Source organism: Plecotus auritus (assembly GCF_963455305.1).
Source record: "Plecotus auritus genome assembly, chromosome: 6".
Classification (NCBI taxonomy): domain Eukaryota; kingdom Metazoa; phylum Chordata; class Mammalia; order Chiroptera; family Vespertilionidae; genus Plecotus; species Plecotus auritus.
The window spans coordinates 41,216,356-41,231,500 of NC_137773.1; the positions used below are offsets into that span (position 1 = coordinate 41,216,356).

General features: G+C 37.3%; 2 protein-coding genes across 8 annotated transcripts in view; both read left to right on the top strand.

Annotated features, from left to right (window-relative positions):
- BLTP1 (bridge-like lipid transfer protein family member 1) overlaps nucleotides 1–4,357 on the top strand; it is a 181,890-nt gene extending 177,533 nt beyond the window's left edge. For all 6 annotated transcript variants that reach the window (XM_080671792.1, XM_080671790.1, XM_080671794.1 and 3 more), the window contains 2 exons: nucleotides 1,216–1,381; nucleotides 3,653–4,357. In XM_080671792.1, the coding sequence (XP_080527918.1) occupies nucleotides 1,216–1,381; nucleotides 3,653–3,869 (383 nt within the window). In that variant the 3' untranslated portion in view covers nucleotides 3,870–4,357. The remainder of the gene's footprint in view (nucleotides 1–1,215; nucleotides 1,382–3,652) is intronic.
- A 3,903-nt stretch (nucleotides 4,358–8,260) lies between these two features.
- The window catches only part of ADAD1 (adenosine deaminase domain containing 1), a gene marked incomplete at both ends in the record, with an annotated part of 41,872 nt that continues 34,987 nt past the window's right edge, over nucleotides 8,261–15,145 (top strand). For both annotated transcript variants that reach the window (XM_080675371.1, XM_080675372.1), the window contains 3 exons: nucleotides 8,261–8,435; nucleotides 9,191–9,379; nucleotides 11,509–11,676. In XM_080675371.1, the coding sequence (XP_080531497.1) occupies nucleotides 8,261–8,435; nucleotides 9,191–9,379; nucleotides 11,509–11,676 (532 nt within the window). The remainder of the gene's footprint in view (nucleotides 8,436–9,190; nucleotides 9,380–11,508; nucleotides 11,677–15,145) is intronic.

The window sequence follows — 15,145 nt, forward strand, 5'->3', positions numbered from 1 at the left end:
AGCATATTCTTGTTTTGGGGATTATGTTTTTTTCTTTCAAGCTTCAGGAAAGGCAGCTGTCTGCCATTTACATGGATTTTTAATGATCTAATGATAAATGAGTACAATGTGTCTTCTTCCTCTATGAATTACAAATATTAATAAATAAATGAGAGGAATATAATTAATCTATTAGTAAGACTATGTGACAGATTGAGTATCTGCTAGGCACACACAACACTCTAACCATGCCTCACACTGAATATATTTTGTACTTCACAAAGTATTTCCATATATGTATGGATATTATCAGACTTTGTAGGAGATTCTCACAAAGTAGTAAAAGAAAAAACCTCTTTGAAGAAATACAACTAGTCAAGTGAAATGACTAAAGAAACAACTACATAATAAAGGAGCATGTTGCCTATTATTTATGATCACTAATTTAGAAAGACTTCATCTTTCATAAAACATTTGCATGTTTACTATATGGAGTGAAAAGGCTGCTTACATAAAAAGTTTCTAAGTTAGTACCACTGTTCAAATATATGTATCACCATTAACATACTAAAACCATTGAGCTGTACACATTAACTGAGTGGGTTTTATTGTGAATTATATCTCAATAAAATTGTTAAAATAATAAGTCATCCACCTACAGCTGTTCTTTAGGAAACCTACAAGTCCAGTGCCCTAGGCCTGCTGATCACATAAATGTTAGTATTCTTTACCATTAGTTTTAGGCCCACAAATATATGTAAAACATATGCTATTACTAAAAAATAAATGACATTATTTCTAATTGTAAGGTAATGCAATAACTTTGATATTGGCTTTCTCAAGCAATACCAATTATTGGCACTTATTTAAGGCTTATTTAAAATATTACTTTAAAAAATATTTGTATTGATTTTAGAGAGGAAGAGGGAGAGAGATAGAAACATCAATATTGATTGGCTGCCTCCTGCACGCCTCCTACTGGGGATCAAGCCTACAACCTGGGCATGTGCCCTTGACCAGAATCAAACCTGGGACACTTCAGTCCACAGGTTGATGCTCTATCCACTGAGCCAAACCAGCTAGGGCTAAAATATTACTTTTTAAGAAATGGAATTAAGTGAGGCTTTGGCCAGTTCATAAATAAAATAATGGAGCAAATTATTCTGTTCATATAGTGATTTAAAATAAACTTACAAGGTATATATTTGCAATATTAACCTATTATTTTCATTATAGCCATTTTTCCACCTCGGATTTTATCTACTCGACCAGGACAGAAAAGTCCAGTCATTATACATGATGACAATTCCTCTGACAAAGACAGAGAAGACAGCATCAGTTACACCACTGTGGACTGGAGAGATTTTATGTGCAACACGTGGCATCTAGAGCCTACTCTTAGGTAAATAGTGGGTATATATATATATATATTCTATAGGTATATATATTTACCTATATTCTATGGGATTATTAGGAGAAAAGGTTATAAATTATGTATTAGGTTATTAAATATTTTGTATTGAAAAATATATTTAGAAGTTAGCCAGTTGTAACCTTGACAATGTCTGCCTACTGTTTTTGCTGTTCCTTTCTGCTATTGTAAGTGTTCTAGGCACAGACCCTGGGAATAGCTCAGTGCTGGTTAGCTGTCCACTGTGTGACATTCTGTTAATTAATCATTAAAATGTGAGAATAACTCTGTTTCCATAATGGCTATTATTTTTTTACCATCTCACCAAGATGTTATTTTCAGGTGACTGAGGTAGGTAGCTACAGTAAACTTGTTACGTAGTTTGGGAAGATGTAGTAGAATCATATATCATTAAGGAACCGTACAGTTCTTACATATGTCATGACAATGTAATAGAGTGGACTATGTCACAGTGTTCTTTTGTCTGCATAGGAGCAATATAAAACCATTCCTGAAATGTCAAATGTAATGCTATCAGGTTCCGATTCCTTTACTAAGTCATGTTCTACAATCATGATCCCAGTGACATCAACTTGTTTTCATATTGTAATTTTAAAAGTATTTTCTAATTTTAATTATTTTTATAATTGCTACTATAACCAGCAGTACTTGCTTTGTATGTCCTTATTTGTGATTAACACTCACAGCCCTATTATTTTTCCCTTTCCTCTCATCTGCTTTGTTAATCAAATTATCACTGTTTGATTCATGGAGTAATTGTATCAAAAAAAGTCCATCATACTCAACACTCTGCAGAATGACACAGATTTCATTTAGATAAGCTTATTATTCAGACATACTTATACCAAAATAATTCCAAACTAACAAAATCTTCATTATACAGTGGACTTCTGTATAAGCAGGAAGTGTTAGTAATTTGTATTCAGTGAAATTTGTTGTAACCAAACTGAGAAAACACTTTAGTATTAATAGCACATAAACCCGTGAGAAATAGTAACAGTGTCAATACTCAAACAATATTAAAATATTGCAAAAGTCCTAATGTAGAAAATCTGTTTTTTATTTGTAATTCTAAATAAATATAATTGACTACATAAGTCATCACCTAATGTTGATAAGTTGGTTCTATGACTTTAAGGGAAACAATGTTAATGAAACCAGTTTTACCATAGGCTACTTGATATAAACAAGAGTTAAGTTCCTACAAGTTATAACAAAATGGTGTTATTCAAAGATCTGTTATATCTTTTTATTTAAAATGAGCATAAAATAGTTAAAATTTTTCACAAATATATTCCTTACTTTAGAAAACTACCACGAGACTAAATATGGTGTTGTAGTGGATAGCATGGTTAAGAGCGGTGGCTCTAAGCCCTGCTTTCTGGCTTAAGTGACATTGCCCGAAGGATTTAATAACTTCTGTCTCAGTTACCTCATAAAAAAAAAAAAATTAGAAAATGGTATTACCTACCTTGTAGGTTACAATTCTTAGATAAGCTAATTAACACAAAATGCTTATAACTGTTAAGAGTTTTAGCAGATCAATGTTTAGTTCCTCCCTTTTCCCCTAACTGAAACAGATCAAAATGAATGGTTTCTAAGAGAAAGTAGGGAGGAGGGTACTAAACTACACTATTCAGTTCCTCCATTAATTTGCCAATCAGATAACTCATCAATAAGGGGCCAGGAGTATTTCCTTGATGGCTATTCCTCTATATGGAAAGAAATACCAAGAATAGAAAGAAAATGGTTCTCCTTCTAACATGTTTAGCACATAGCAAATACTCTATATTTTATTCCCCGCTCCCATTATGCCACATACTTGAACTCTTATTTTTTTCAGCTTTATTGAGGTATAATTGACAAAACAGAAAGATATTTTTAGTACACCGTGACTTGATATACATATACATTTGAAAAGATTTCCCCCACCAAGTTAATTAACATCTTTTAGAATGAACCAAATATCCTTTAAATGTATAAGATGATTGTGTAACTTTGGGCTTAAAATAATAAGAATGAAATTCACTAAACTCCATTATTGTGTATATGCTTATCAAGGATACTTATAATCACACTTTTTTAAATGCTATTATAGTGAATCCAGGAATTGTAGATTATTCAAATGTACCTACTGAAGATACTTTGAGCACATTATGGAGGCTTAGTGATGTGCTTAAACTTACCTTCAGGTCTGTGCTGGGACACTGTACTCCTAATTATTTTTTACAATTATTTTAGATTAATTTCTTGGACTGGAAGAAAGATTGATCCAGTAGGCGTTGATTATATTCTTCAAAAATTGGGCTTTCATCATGCCAGGACTACTATTCCTAAATGGCTTCAAAGAGGAGTCATGGACCCACTGGACAAGGTTCTGTCAGTTCTTATTAAAAAACTTGGTACTGCACTACAGGATGAGAAGGAAAAGAAAGGAAAAGATAAAGAAGAACACTAAAAAGTAATTTGATCTGTGAACAAATTATTACACTGGAGTGCTTTTTTGTATATTAAAATTATTTTAAATGTGACTTTAAAATAATTCTAATTTTGTGGCCATTATGTTGAAGGTTTGTAAGTTAACCTGTTTGTTCTAGTTCCACCATTCTGTATACAGTGAAATATATTGCATGATAATGTAAATTTTGTGAAAAAGTAGATTAAAATATATATCTACTCGGTAGGATTTATAATTGTTATGTGCAATATGATTCCTGCATCTTAAATATTTTCAGAATAACTGTGAATTTCCTGTTATTGGCCATACTTTTTGAGAAAAATCTTGTTCATAATGTGATTGTTTTGGTCATTAATTGCTTTTTCTTTTTTAAAATGTAAACTTGTATAAATACCTATTTGTATATAATTTGAGTAATTGTGATATGATTAAATACCACTAAAGTATTGTTTGTAACTATTGTAATAAAGTCACAATAATTGGTTTCAGTCTGTAGTTGTTTTTCAGTCTTTTTTTCCTTTGATAGCTTATTTTTATAATTAATAGATGTCCACCGTGTGTTAGTTATTAAATGTTTTCATAGAGAGAGGCATATCAGATACTTCAGAGATGTTTGGTATAGTTTTATTTCTTAAACGAGTGGTCAATACATAGCTGTTTGTTTTTATTGTAATATATTCTTTATGTACATGTTTATATATATTTTGTGTATATGAAGGTAGGTGTATAGTACATACATTAGTATAATAAAAATATTTAAAAGAATAGCAAAATCTATATATATAAAAGGCTAATATGCTAAGTGTCTGTCTGGGTAATGACATCACATAGCAACGCCCGGCTTCCTCTCCCTAGCAACTAGCTTCCTTGCAGTTTCTTCAGCCCAGGAACATGACTTCTCTTTATAGCCAGGTGGAAACATTTTACACTTTTAACCAAATGTCTGTGAAGTGTTTTCCTGTGCTTCATCTCATTTGATCCTCACAGAAGTCTTGGAGTAGGTGGATAGGAGAATTGGTGGAATCCTATTTTCTTTTCATTAGCCGGAAAAGGGGAGATTTAGAAAGCTTAGAAACTTGACCCAACTGAAAAGAAGAAATGGTAAACCTTGTAAATGACTTCAGGTTTTCTCACTGCACAGAATATAGTCAAACACTGCTACAGTTAAATATTTTACACTTCGTTCTCCCTGTGTGATCTACAATAATAATCTCTGTGTTGATATTTACTGCTGTGTTGCTGACAATTACCTGAAAGAGAAGTTGGGATGCTTCACTAGGCTGGAAAAAGCTTATCTAAATCAGAAAGCAGGTCTAATTAATCAAGTTTATTCCATATATATATAAGGCTAAGTTGACTTGCACATGTGTGATACATAAAAGCTCTCACTGGCGCCAATCGCACGCATGTGTTTCAATCTGTCATTGTCAATCATGAATTTGGTTGACACTTCTATTATAGAAAAAAGGCAAATAGCAATATTAAAATATTCCTTCTAATTTCCTTTCAATGTGCATGAATTCGTGCACTGAGCCACTAGTCTAAAATAATATTCAAAAGTAGTTAAATACTCTTAATCACAACTCAGGTTTGAAATCAGTCAAATCAGTACAGTCCATTTAAAAGTTGGGTAAACAATAGATTTAAAGAACCTAGAATTAGAAAACACCTCAAGAAAGCGTCTGGTTCAGAATCTTGAACTCAAGTAGATAAGGCACTGGTCTCTCAGATTGAAAAACAACAACAACAACAACAACAAAAACACAACCTTCCAGAAGAGCCAAGGTACTTAGCCATCCAAGGTCATGGATTGATGGGGCAGATAGATGGACAGACAGACAGACACAGTGTTAGGGGAATTAAAAATTGTACTCTGTTGTCACACAACAACTTAGTAATACAATTAAAACTAAAATCCTAGTGGCTAGCGCTAGAGTCATAATTTTGAATTCTTTCTGCTACATCATCTTTCTTACCTATTATCTGCCTGATCTCTCCGTATTCCCCTCATCACCTCTACATTTGGGGGCTATAGGAACATTATATCTATTAGTCACACCAGAGAAGCAAATTGTATGCCTACTTTGGATCTAGTGCCTAAGATAATACTGCCAGAAAGTTGCTTCATAAAACAAAGTAAATAAAAATTATTCCTTGAGTCTTTCAGGTATTAATTCTCTGCTTCAAAGAAAGTTATGCCAGTAAGTTCTAAATGTTAAAATTTTCCCATGGCTTTAAATATTATTCACATATGAGTTACCAAAAAAAAAAAAAATGACATAAGTATAAACTTACAGTATTCCTGGCACTTACAGTGATAATGCTATAAAAAGAAAAGGGCAATTTAAATTTGTAACCAAACAATCTGTGGCTCTGTTGGACAAGGCTATGAGAAAACTATATTTGTGCACTGCTGGTGGGAAAGTAATAGGAACATTATGGAAATTTCAGAAGTGAAAAAAAGAGGGACAGAAAATATATTTGAAGAAATAATGGGTAAGAATTTTCCACACCTGGGAAGAGAAAGGACATCCAGATCTATGATGTCTGAAGGACCCAGACCCCCAACAGCTGAATGAGAATAGAGGTACATGGAGACACATTATTATTAAATTCTCAAAAGTCAAACACAAAATTTTAAGAGAAGCAACAAAAGAAAAAAGGTATATGTATAGGAACCCCTTGAAACTGTAGGCAGAATTCTCATCAGAAAATTTTCAGGTCAGGAGAGAATTTGATGGCATATTCAAAATATTGAAAAAGGTAACTGTCAAACAAGAATTACATACCTGGCAAAGCAGTCCCTCAGAAATGATGGAGGGATAAAGACTTTCTCAAACAAAACTTGAAAGAGTTCAGTACCAGCAGACCTGCCCAAAATGCTAAAGGGAATTCTTTACTTGGAAGTAAAAAACAAACAAAAACTAACTTCACAAAAACATAGAAAGGTAGTGTAAATCTCACCAGTAATGACAAATATAAAGTGATAGGTTCTGCAATATGGTAATAGTTTGCATAATTCACTTACAACTCTAGTTTAAAAGTTAAAGTAATAAAAACTACAAAAATGTTATTAGTCACACAATTAAAAAACATGTAAACTGCAACAGCAATGGATAGATCAGGCAGAATCAATAAGAAAACAGCAGATCTGAACAACACTATAGACCACATAGACCTATCAGATAATATGCAGAACATTCTAGCCAATAACAGAAGAATACACATTCTTCTCAAGCACGCAATTACCTGCGTATTTGTGGGTGGATATTCTTGCTGTAAAGAGGTATAATACTATCAACGTTGGTTTCCTTTTTGATGAAAGTGATTTAACTCTTCAGAATCCTGTCCATATAAAAAAAGTAGAGGGCACTAAAGCTTTGTTATAACGATGTCACTCAATTCCTTCTGGGTTAGTGCCAAAACTTATTTAGTATTTACTATTAAAAATATGTTCAACAATCTATCAGTTAACACCTCTATGAGAGCCTTCCTCAACTTTTACGAGAGCAAAGAACTGAAAACACCCACAGATGAGCGCCATCAGTCCTCAACACCTCCACCTGTTTTCAAGAACATTCTGTGGAATCTCAGGTAATTTATTCTGTCAACAAGCCTTTCCAGGCGCCTTGTTAGCGCTTTGAATGGGGATAAAGTTGAAGGGCTTCCTTGAAGCCACCGTGGATAAGGAGGCCCGATGGGACTCACTGTGGACAAGGAGACCCTCCCTGTACAGGCTCCGTGAGGACTGGGGGCATCAGGGCGCATAGTGAGTGACCAGGCCGACCTGCGCCACCTCAACCTCATGCTCTGAGCACCAGGCCTGCGCCAGGGCCGCCGGCTCACGTGACGTCCAGCGACTTCTCACGCTCAAGACAGGCGCATGCGCAGAGGTGGGGCGCGGCAGAGGTGCGTAGACGGTTGGCGATAGGACGGGGCGGGGAAGGGTCTTCATCAGGGCTTCATCAGGGCTTCGGGGCCACACACCTGGAGACGGCTTTTGAAAACCGCAGCGCTGGCCGCGGGCTCTCACGCACAGCGTCCTGAGGGAGAGGTTGAGGCCAGGTGGAGAAGCAATGGCGTCGGCAGGGGAGCCTAGGGGCCTGCGGCCCGGCTTCAACTGCCCGCCCGCGGGGTTGGGCCGTCAGGGCCGGAAGGACGACTTCGGTGGGTGGGGTTTGGGCCCCACCTCGGGAGGCCAAAAAGGGCGTTGCGGGTCCCCTGGGGCTCGGTTTCCTTCAGCTTTTTTACCCTGGTCTGAGGGCTTCAGGCTTTCCTCATGGGCCTGGTGCGGGGGCGGAATTAGCAGGTACAAGCGGCGTGAGGCCAATTAGAGACGCGGCCGTGAGTATATCATTTTCTGCCACTTTGTCTCATTCGTAGGTGAGAAAATGTCCTCCAATAATGGCTGGTTTCAGAAGAGCTCCCAGGTCCCTAGCTTTGCTCAGATGCTGAAAAAGAACCTGCCGGTTCAGCCACCAGCCCAGATGGTCACCACACCCGCAGCGCAGTCCTCGGAAAGTGATAGCCTGTCCCGCATGGCATCCAAGGTCACACCAGTGACGGGTACGACGTCTTTTTCACCTGCAGTAATGCCTAAGCTTTTTAAGACTGAGCTGGCCAGTGAGTTTCTTTGAGCCCCCTGTTAAATGTTTCCTGGATATATGGCCGTGTACCTGCGGCCAGGCACCACCTGGAACTTGGATTCGACTCCCAACATTGTAGGAAGCTTGTAGAAATCATTCCCCTGGCTGCTAGTCATTTTTTACCCCTTGTCGGTGCAACCGCATCAAGTGTGTCTTGCTATATCGAAGCTGTTACCCCTTCAGAGAAGGGACTGGATCAATACTGGTTTGTGTTCCACAGATCCCTTAGCATTGTTAGTGTTAAGTATACAGCAGGGACAAACACCCTTTACAAATTTGACCAAATTCAAGGTGAAAGATAATATAAAATAGTCAATGGGAAACCAAAAACGAGGTTCTAGTCCCAGATCTGTGTTTTACTCCATTGTAGGCCTTAGTGACATCGCATGTAAAAATGGCTTAGTCTCTGAAGACCTTGACATGACTAAAGTTTTGTGATTCTTTAATAGCACTTGATGACATGATAGTGATAGCCCTTCTTTGCAACATAGCCTTGGTATTCCAAAAGATTTATACATTATACAAAATGACAGGTTGCGTTTGGCATTTGTGCCAAAATTGTTTAGGAGAAACTTATATGTAATGAAAACCACACATGACTAAGTGTGTGAGGGACAGTGTCTTATTTTTTTTTTTTAATGCATCAAATTGACAAGCGTAAACATTTATTTTTAGGTAATTTTCCAGAACCATTGCTTTCCAAAGGTCTTTCATCTATTTCAAATCCCGTCCTTCCTCCAAAAAAAATACCTAAGGAGTTTATAATGAAATACAAACGTGGGGAGATCAACCCTGTGTCAGCCTTGCACCAGTTTGCACAAATGCAGCGGGTTCAGCTTGACCTTAAGGAAACAGTAACAACAGGCAAGTGAAAGCCATGTCTGGTTATTACAGGATGGGAAAATATTTTCCTAGCAAAAGCAGAGCATATAAGTGGCACTAAATTTCTATATTCACATAATGTTGGGGTTAGATAACTACTATTTTTGATTGGTATACTTTAGAGAATGTTATATTAATATTTCTTTAGCCTTTTGGAATCTGCAAGTAACACACATACAAAATATTTATAATCATGGGATTTTAATTTTTTGTGTATGTCTGGTTGAACTGAAATCTCATCAGCCTTCGGCATTATACACAGGTGTAAATACTTATAGAATAAAATGCTTTTTAGGGATGTTAATTATTTGGACTATGATTATCTTATAATTAGGATTCAGTGATGTTGATGCCTAACAAAAATTATGGCCAAATTTGGCTTCTGAAAGTCAAAGATCAGAGGTCAAAATAACACGATTGGTACTCATCAGCAGTCTTGTCTGAGACTATTTTCTCGGTTCTCTCTAAACCGCCCGGTAACCAGAAGACTCTGTTACCACATTGTGCCTGTGGAAGGCTCCAGGAATACAGATCAGTAAAATGCAGAAAGTAGCTTCTGATTTCATCACCTATGACCAGAGACTAGGAAGAACTTTAGGAAAGTGGAGGATAAGAGAGTATGTGCTCTTAAGAGGCATTGACAATTGTTAAACATGTCTGTGCAAATAGGGTCTTAATGTAGAAGGGAGTTTTCCTAGGTCTTGTCACTGTAGGTTGGATTACTTCATGTGATCAATACCTCTGTGCTTAATTTCTGTGTAACTGGTTAGCTTTTCTCCATTCCCAGACTGCCCTTGGAAAATGTAAACTATTGGTCATTGTAAGAAAAAATTGACCGGGGCAAATCTTCAGTGATCTGAGCTAAAACTACTCAAAACACAACCCTCTGATTGTTAATAGTGTTTATTTTATGTGCATAGTACTAATTGAATAAACTGATTCAATGGGTTTGGTGGAGAGATCAGAGTATCAGTATTTTTAACGCACTCTACAGGACATAGATCCATTCATACTAAAGTTTGAGAACCTCAGGTATAAACACATCCAGAACAATGACATAGAGTACTTATTAATGACTTGATGAGTAATGCTCACATATAACAGTAATCCAAATCATTTGTAAATATACAAAATATCCTCAGGTTAAGTAAATTTGGTTTGGAACCCAGGTGGTCCCAAAGGAAGAAACTGAGGTGATAGATGATGGAAGGAAAGCAATTTTCCCAAATGCAATCAGGAGTTGCTTGTAACCTTGATGTACTTCTTCAAAAACAACCAGCAGTTAATGTAATATTCGAGAAGAGAAGATAATATCAAGGCTTATGTGGAGTGACATTATACTTAGCCATCTCTAATGAGAGTGGAGACTGAAGTTACCTAAAGGCCAAAAGTCTGAAAATTTGAACTGGAAAATTCTTTGGCCTGTAAATTTAGGAAATGATTCCATTTCATTTTTTAACAGGCAAATATGAAATCTAGTAAAAGTAATTGTGTAAAGGTAATCCTAGGAATTTTGGATGACAAGACAGCTTTGTTTTATGTTACAGTTTTGTTAATTCCCCTTCCTACAACTGCCCTACGACTGTGATGGGTTGAGTTGCTTACAGGGACTCCCTGATAGGTGTCCAGGATTTCTTCAAAGGGATCCTTTCTGTTCTGGAGCTTTTAAGAGTATCAGGGGGGAAAAAAAAGTATCAGGGCACCCAAAGGGTGGAAGAAATTAAGTTTTATTGGTATTGAAGTTTGAAAGAAGAAGGTGTTGCCAGAGGCTCCACATTTTGCCTGTAATTGTCTTTTGTTAGATTTTGGATGCTTTTCATTGCTAGGCATTATTCAAGATACTGCCGCTCCATAAATGGCCTGCACTGTAAAGGTGGCCCTATGCTCATGCTGAGTCTGGAGCCAGCTGGGCCACTTGAAGGACTCCTCAGAATTAGTTCAAGGACCCACCTAGCTTCCTTTCACCTGTATTGGCCCTATAGAAAAACTGATGGGCCGAGGTAGTTAGTTTTCCACAATTTTGTATTTGGATGATTTCCTGTGTAACAAACATCTTTTGCAGGATTATACTGTTGAAATCCTGCAGCATTTATTCTGAGTTCTTTTTCAAGGTAACGTTTTGGGACCATATTTTGCTTTTTGTGCTGTGGTGGATGGTATCCAGTACAAGACTGGACTGGGACAAAATAAAAAGGAGTCTAGATCCAATGCAGCAAAATTAGCTCTTGATGAACTTCTACAGCTGGATGAACCTGAGCCAAGAAATTTTGAAACATCAGGTAAATACTCTTGATTATAAAGTATTTATAAAATGTATCATTTTTAGAAGGAATAATCTGAAAGATTTTGTTAATGGAGAGTTACTTCGCAACTGCAAGGTCTTTGTAGCAGGATTTGAATAATTTTCTTCCATTGCTGTCTGATGGCTGATGTATTTAACCATAGTATATATTCAGTCCCATACGAGAAAAACATGTTGCTCAACTGTCTGATAACTTGTCAGATTGTCAGTGGGTTTGAGTCCTGAAACTTATTTTTCTATGCAAATTATTGGATTCTTATTTTATATTTAACACTGTGCATTTAATACTTAGAGGTCTTTAATGCAATTTTTGTGACGTTTGCCTATGTTAAATTCAGTAATGCTAGAATTACTTGAGAAAATAATGGCCTAAGGTAGCATAGCAAGAGTGTAAACTCCAGAATTATATTGCTCAGGCTGGAATATTGACCCTGGACAGACAAGTTATTTGCACTCTAAGCCTAAGTTTTCATCATTTGAAAAGTAGGGACAATGATAGTACCTACCTCCTGTGGCTACCATGCAAAGCCTTTAAGCAATGCATGTGAATAGTATATGATCAAATGGTAGAATTTCTTATTAAATATCAATTTGAGGAATATGTTGACGTGTTATATATATTAGCATAGTAAGCAGTTTTTGTCATGTTTCATGTTAGGTTACATTTTGGTTTACCCTTTGATTTAATGTCATGTTTTCTTGTTTTTCCTGGATTTTCTAACTTTGGAACCAAATTGCAAAGCCATTGCAAAGAAATGGAACTAAAAACTTTGAAAACTTTGAATGTAGTATTCCCCTAGAAAACACTCTAGTAAAATAGCATTAAAATACTAAGTGAGGTGCTCTCCCTTTGGGGAGTACGACTACACCTTTCCAGGCCCTTCTCTCCACCTACCCCCACGTTACCTTTACCCTTCTCTCTCCTAAACTCCAAGCACCCTTCTTTTGCTAATGTAACTTGTTTCCTGAGCCCATTTCTAAACTTTCTCTTATAGTTTGAAAAAAAAACCTAAGTGAAATAAGCCAGTCAGAGAAAGACTAATACCATATGATTTTACTCATACGTGGAATCTAATGAACAAAATGAACTAATTAGCAAGATAGAGACAAATTCATAGATAGAGAATGGCTGACAGCTGTGGGGAGAAGTTGGGGAAGTGAAGGGATTGAGCAAAAATATTATAATTTTTACTTAACTAAATTTTTAATAGGATATTAATTTTAAATGTTTTACATAGTATTACTGTAAATAGAAAATTGTTCTTAAGCATCTAAAACAGGGTTTCATTTTAACCTGTGCCATGCCAGCACAGCCAAGGGTGAACCTGAGGAGGGGCGGTGAAGGATTAAAGAAGACAGACAAAGAGAATACAGCTGGGGCTCAGCAGATCTCCCATGCCTGGATGAAGACACAGAAAGATCCAGCCTGCAAGCTGAGGCTTTATTTTATAGTAAACAAGGAAGTGGTCAACATAATTACAATGTTCTTGTGAGTTTCACTTGTTTTGGCAGCACTTGCTGCACCTCCCACAGCCCATTAGCTACATAGGAAGGAACTAGGGAGGGCTATAAGGTTAAGCTTACTTATGCTAAAAGGGCTCTGCCCTCCAAGCTGGGACTTGTTTGTGGCCTTGCCACAGGTCAATCCGAGGCTTGACCCTATAGCCGTTCCCTACATCTCCTTTTTTTGTTTTTAAGCTACTATAATTAAAGTAAAACTTAAACATCAGGAACAAAGCTCTGGCTATTAAAACAATAACAAAACAATGCTAATGCAAAAAGCCAAACTACAGACATGTTAACATTTTAAAACTTGAACATTAAGAACAAAACTCTATTAAAATAATAACAAAACAATGCCAATGCAACACAACAATAAGAGAGAAATCAAACTACAGACATGTTAACATTTTCAGCTACAAAATGAAAGTTTCTTTTGCTGCTGGTGTATATTTACTCAGAGTCCTCAGAGTTGGCTGTGCAAGACTTTACAGAAGACTGGCAGCTAACCAATGCTAGCATAGCCAGAAACATGGTTGAGGGAGTAGCTTCCACTTCTTGCTTTTCTACCATCTGCTAGGCCTCAGTTGTTAACTTTCTTCAGCTGACCCCATGTTGGCACCTCAGCCCCTTGCATAGCCTTCGTTTTCTTCTTCATTGCTGTCATCGGGGCAACTCTCAGTCTTTCGAACGAAGGGACAAGGAACTTCTCTGGGTCCATTGTGGTGATGCACGTAACGCTCTGGCACACAAATTGGCTGTGCTGCTCCTTCTGGAAAGATGATAAAACACAACCTCTTCCCCACATCATTACTGAATCTGGTAAAACTCTTGTCTGGTTTGTGCATTCTTCCACTGGGCTAACTCGGCGGAGGCTATTGCACTGGAGGTCTGATGCCTTTTGGCCGCTGTATAACTCTCTGCATCATAATTCAAAAAATTTAACACATCCTTCTTCCCCTTTTTGTTTTTGTAATTGCTTTTTAAGAGTTGGATTGGCTCTTTCTGCTATTGCCTGACCTTGAATTTGTGCTATTTTTGTTTCTGGTAAGACCTGATTTATAGTACTAATTGTTTGTGCCATTACTTTAATTTCTCCAGTATAGTCCTGATCTATCACCCCAGGGAGAACTTGAAACCCTTTCAATGTTAAACTGCTTCTCCCTAAAATTAGTCCCATCAAGCCTTCGGGAAGGGGACCATACACTCCCGTGGCACATATCGGGAGGTGGGACAGTGTCCAATCCTGCGCTTACATGTTAACATTTTTAAAAGGTTTCAAACAGTTGGCTTTGGGACTGAGTGGGCTAGAAAGGCTGCAGTGGGGTCAAGGATAAGGCCCCTACTGTTTGGAGTTTCCCTGCCTAGGGAGCATTGGTTATCATCAACATTAGTCTTGGAGTGGCATTCATTTACCCAATGCTTTCCTCTCCTGCATCTTGGACATAGTCCAGGCAGCTTGTTTCCACTCCTTGTAGCCTTTTGACTTCAATTTCTAGCATTACAGTGTTTAGTAGCAAAATGCCCTAGATTACCACAGTTAAAACATCCCGCTTTCTTTTTCTACTGACGAGTGAACAACATCTCTTTTAATGCGGCAGCTAATACTACTCCTTGAACATAAGGCTGGTCCAATGTCAGCACAAACACGGATAAAATACTTCCATAATAAGTAATCTCCAGGTGAGAGACAAGCCTTTGTGACAGTATTAAGCCTCTGGTAATCTTCCACTATCTGTTTTAGTTCCCCTGCCACATTCATCCATTTCCTTTTGGGAGTGGGCTCCAGGCAGTCCCGAATCAGGGACCACAGACTGAAAGTAGGGATAAGAATTTTCCCTGAGCCCTAACCGGGAAAATTTGGCTCATTGTTTGGAGCATTGGCCTGCGGACTGAAGGGTCCCAGGTTCAATTCCGGTCAAGGGCATGTACCTTGGTTGTGGGCA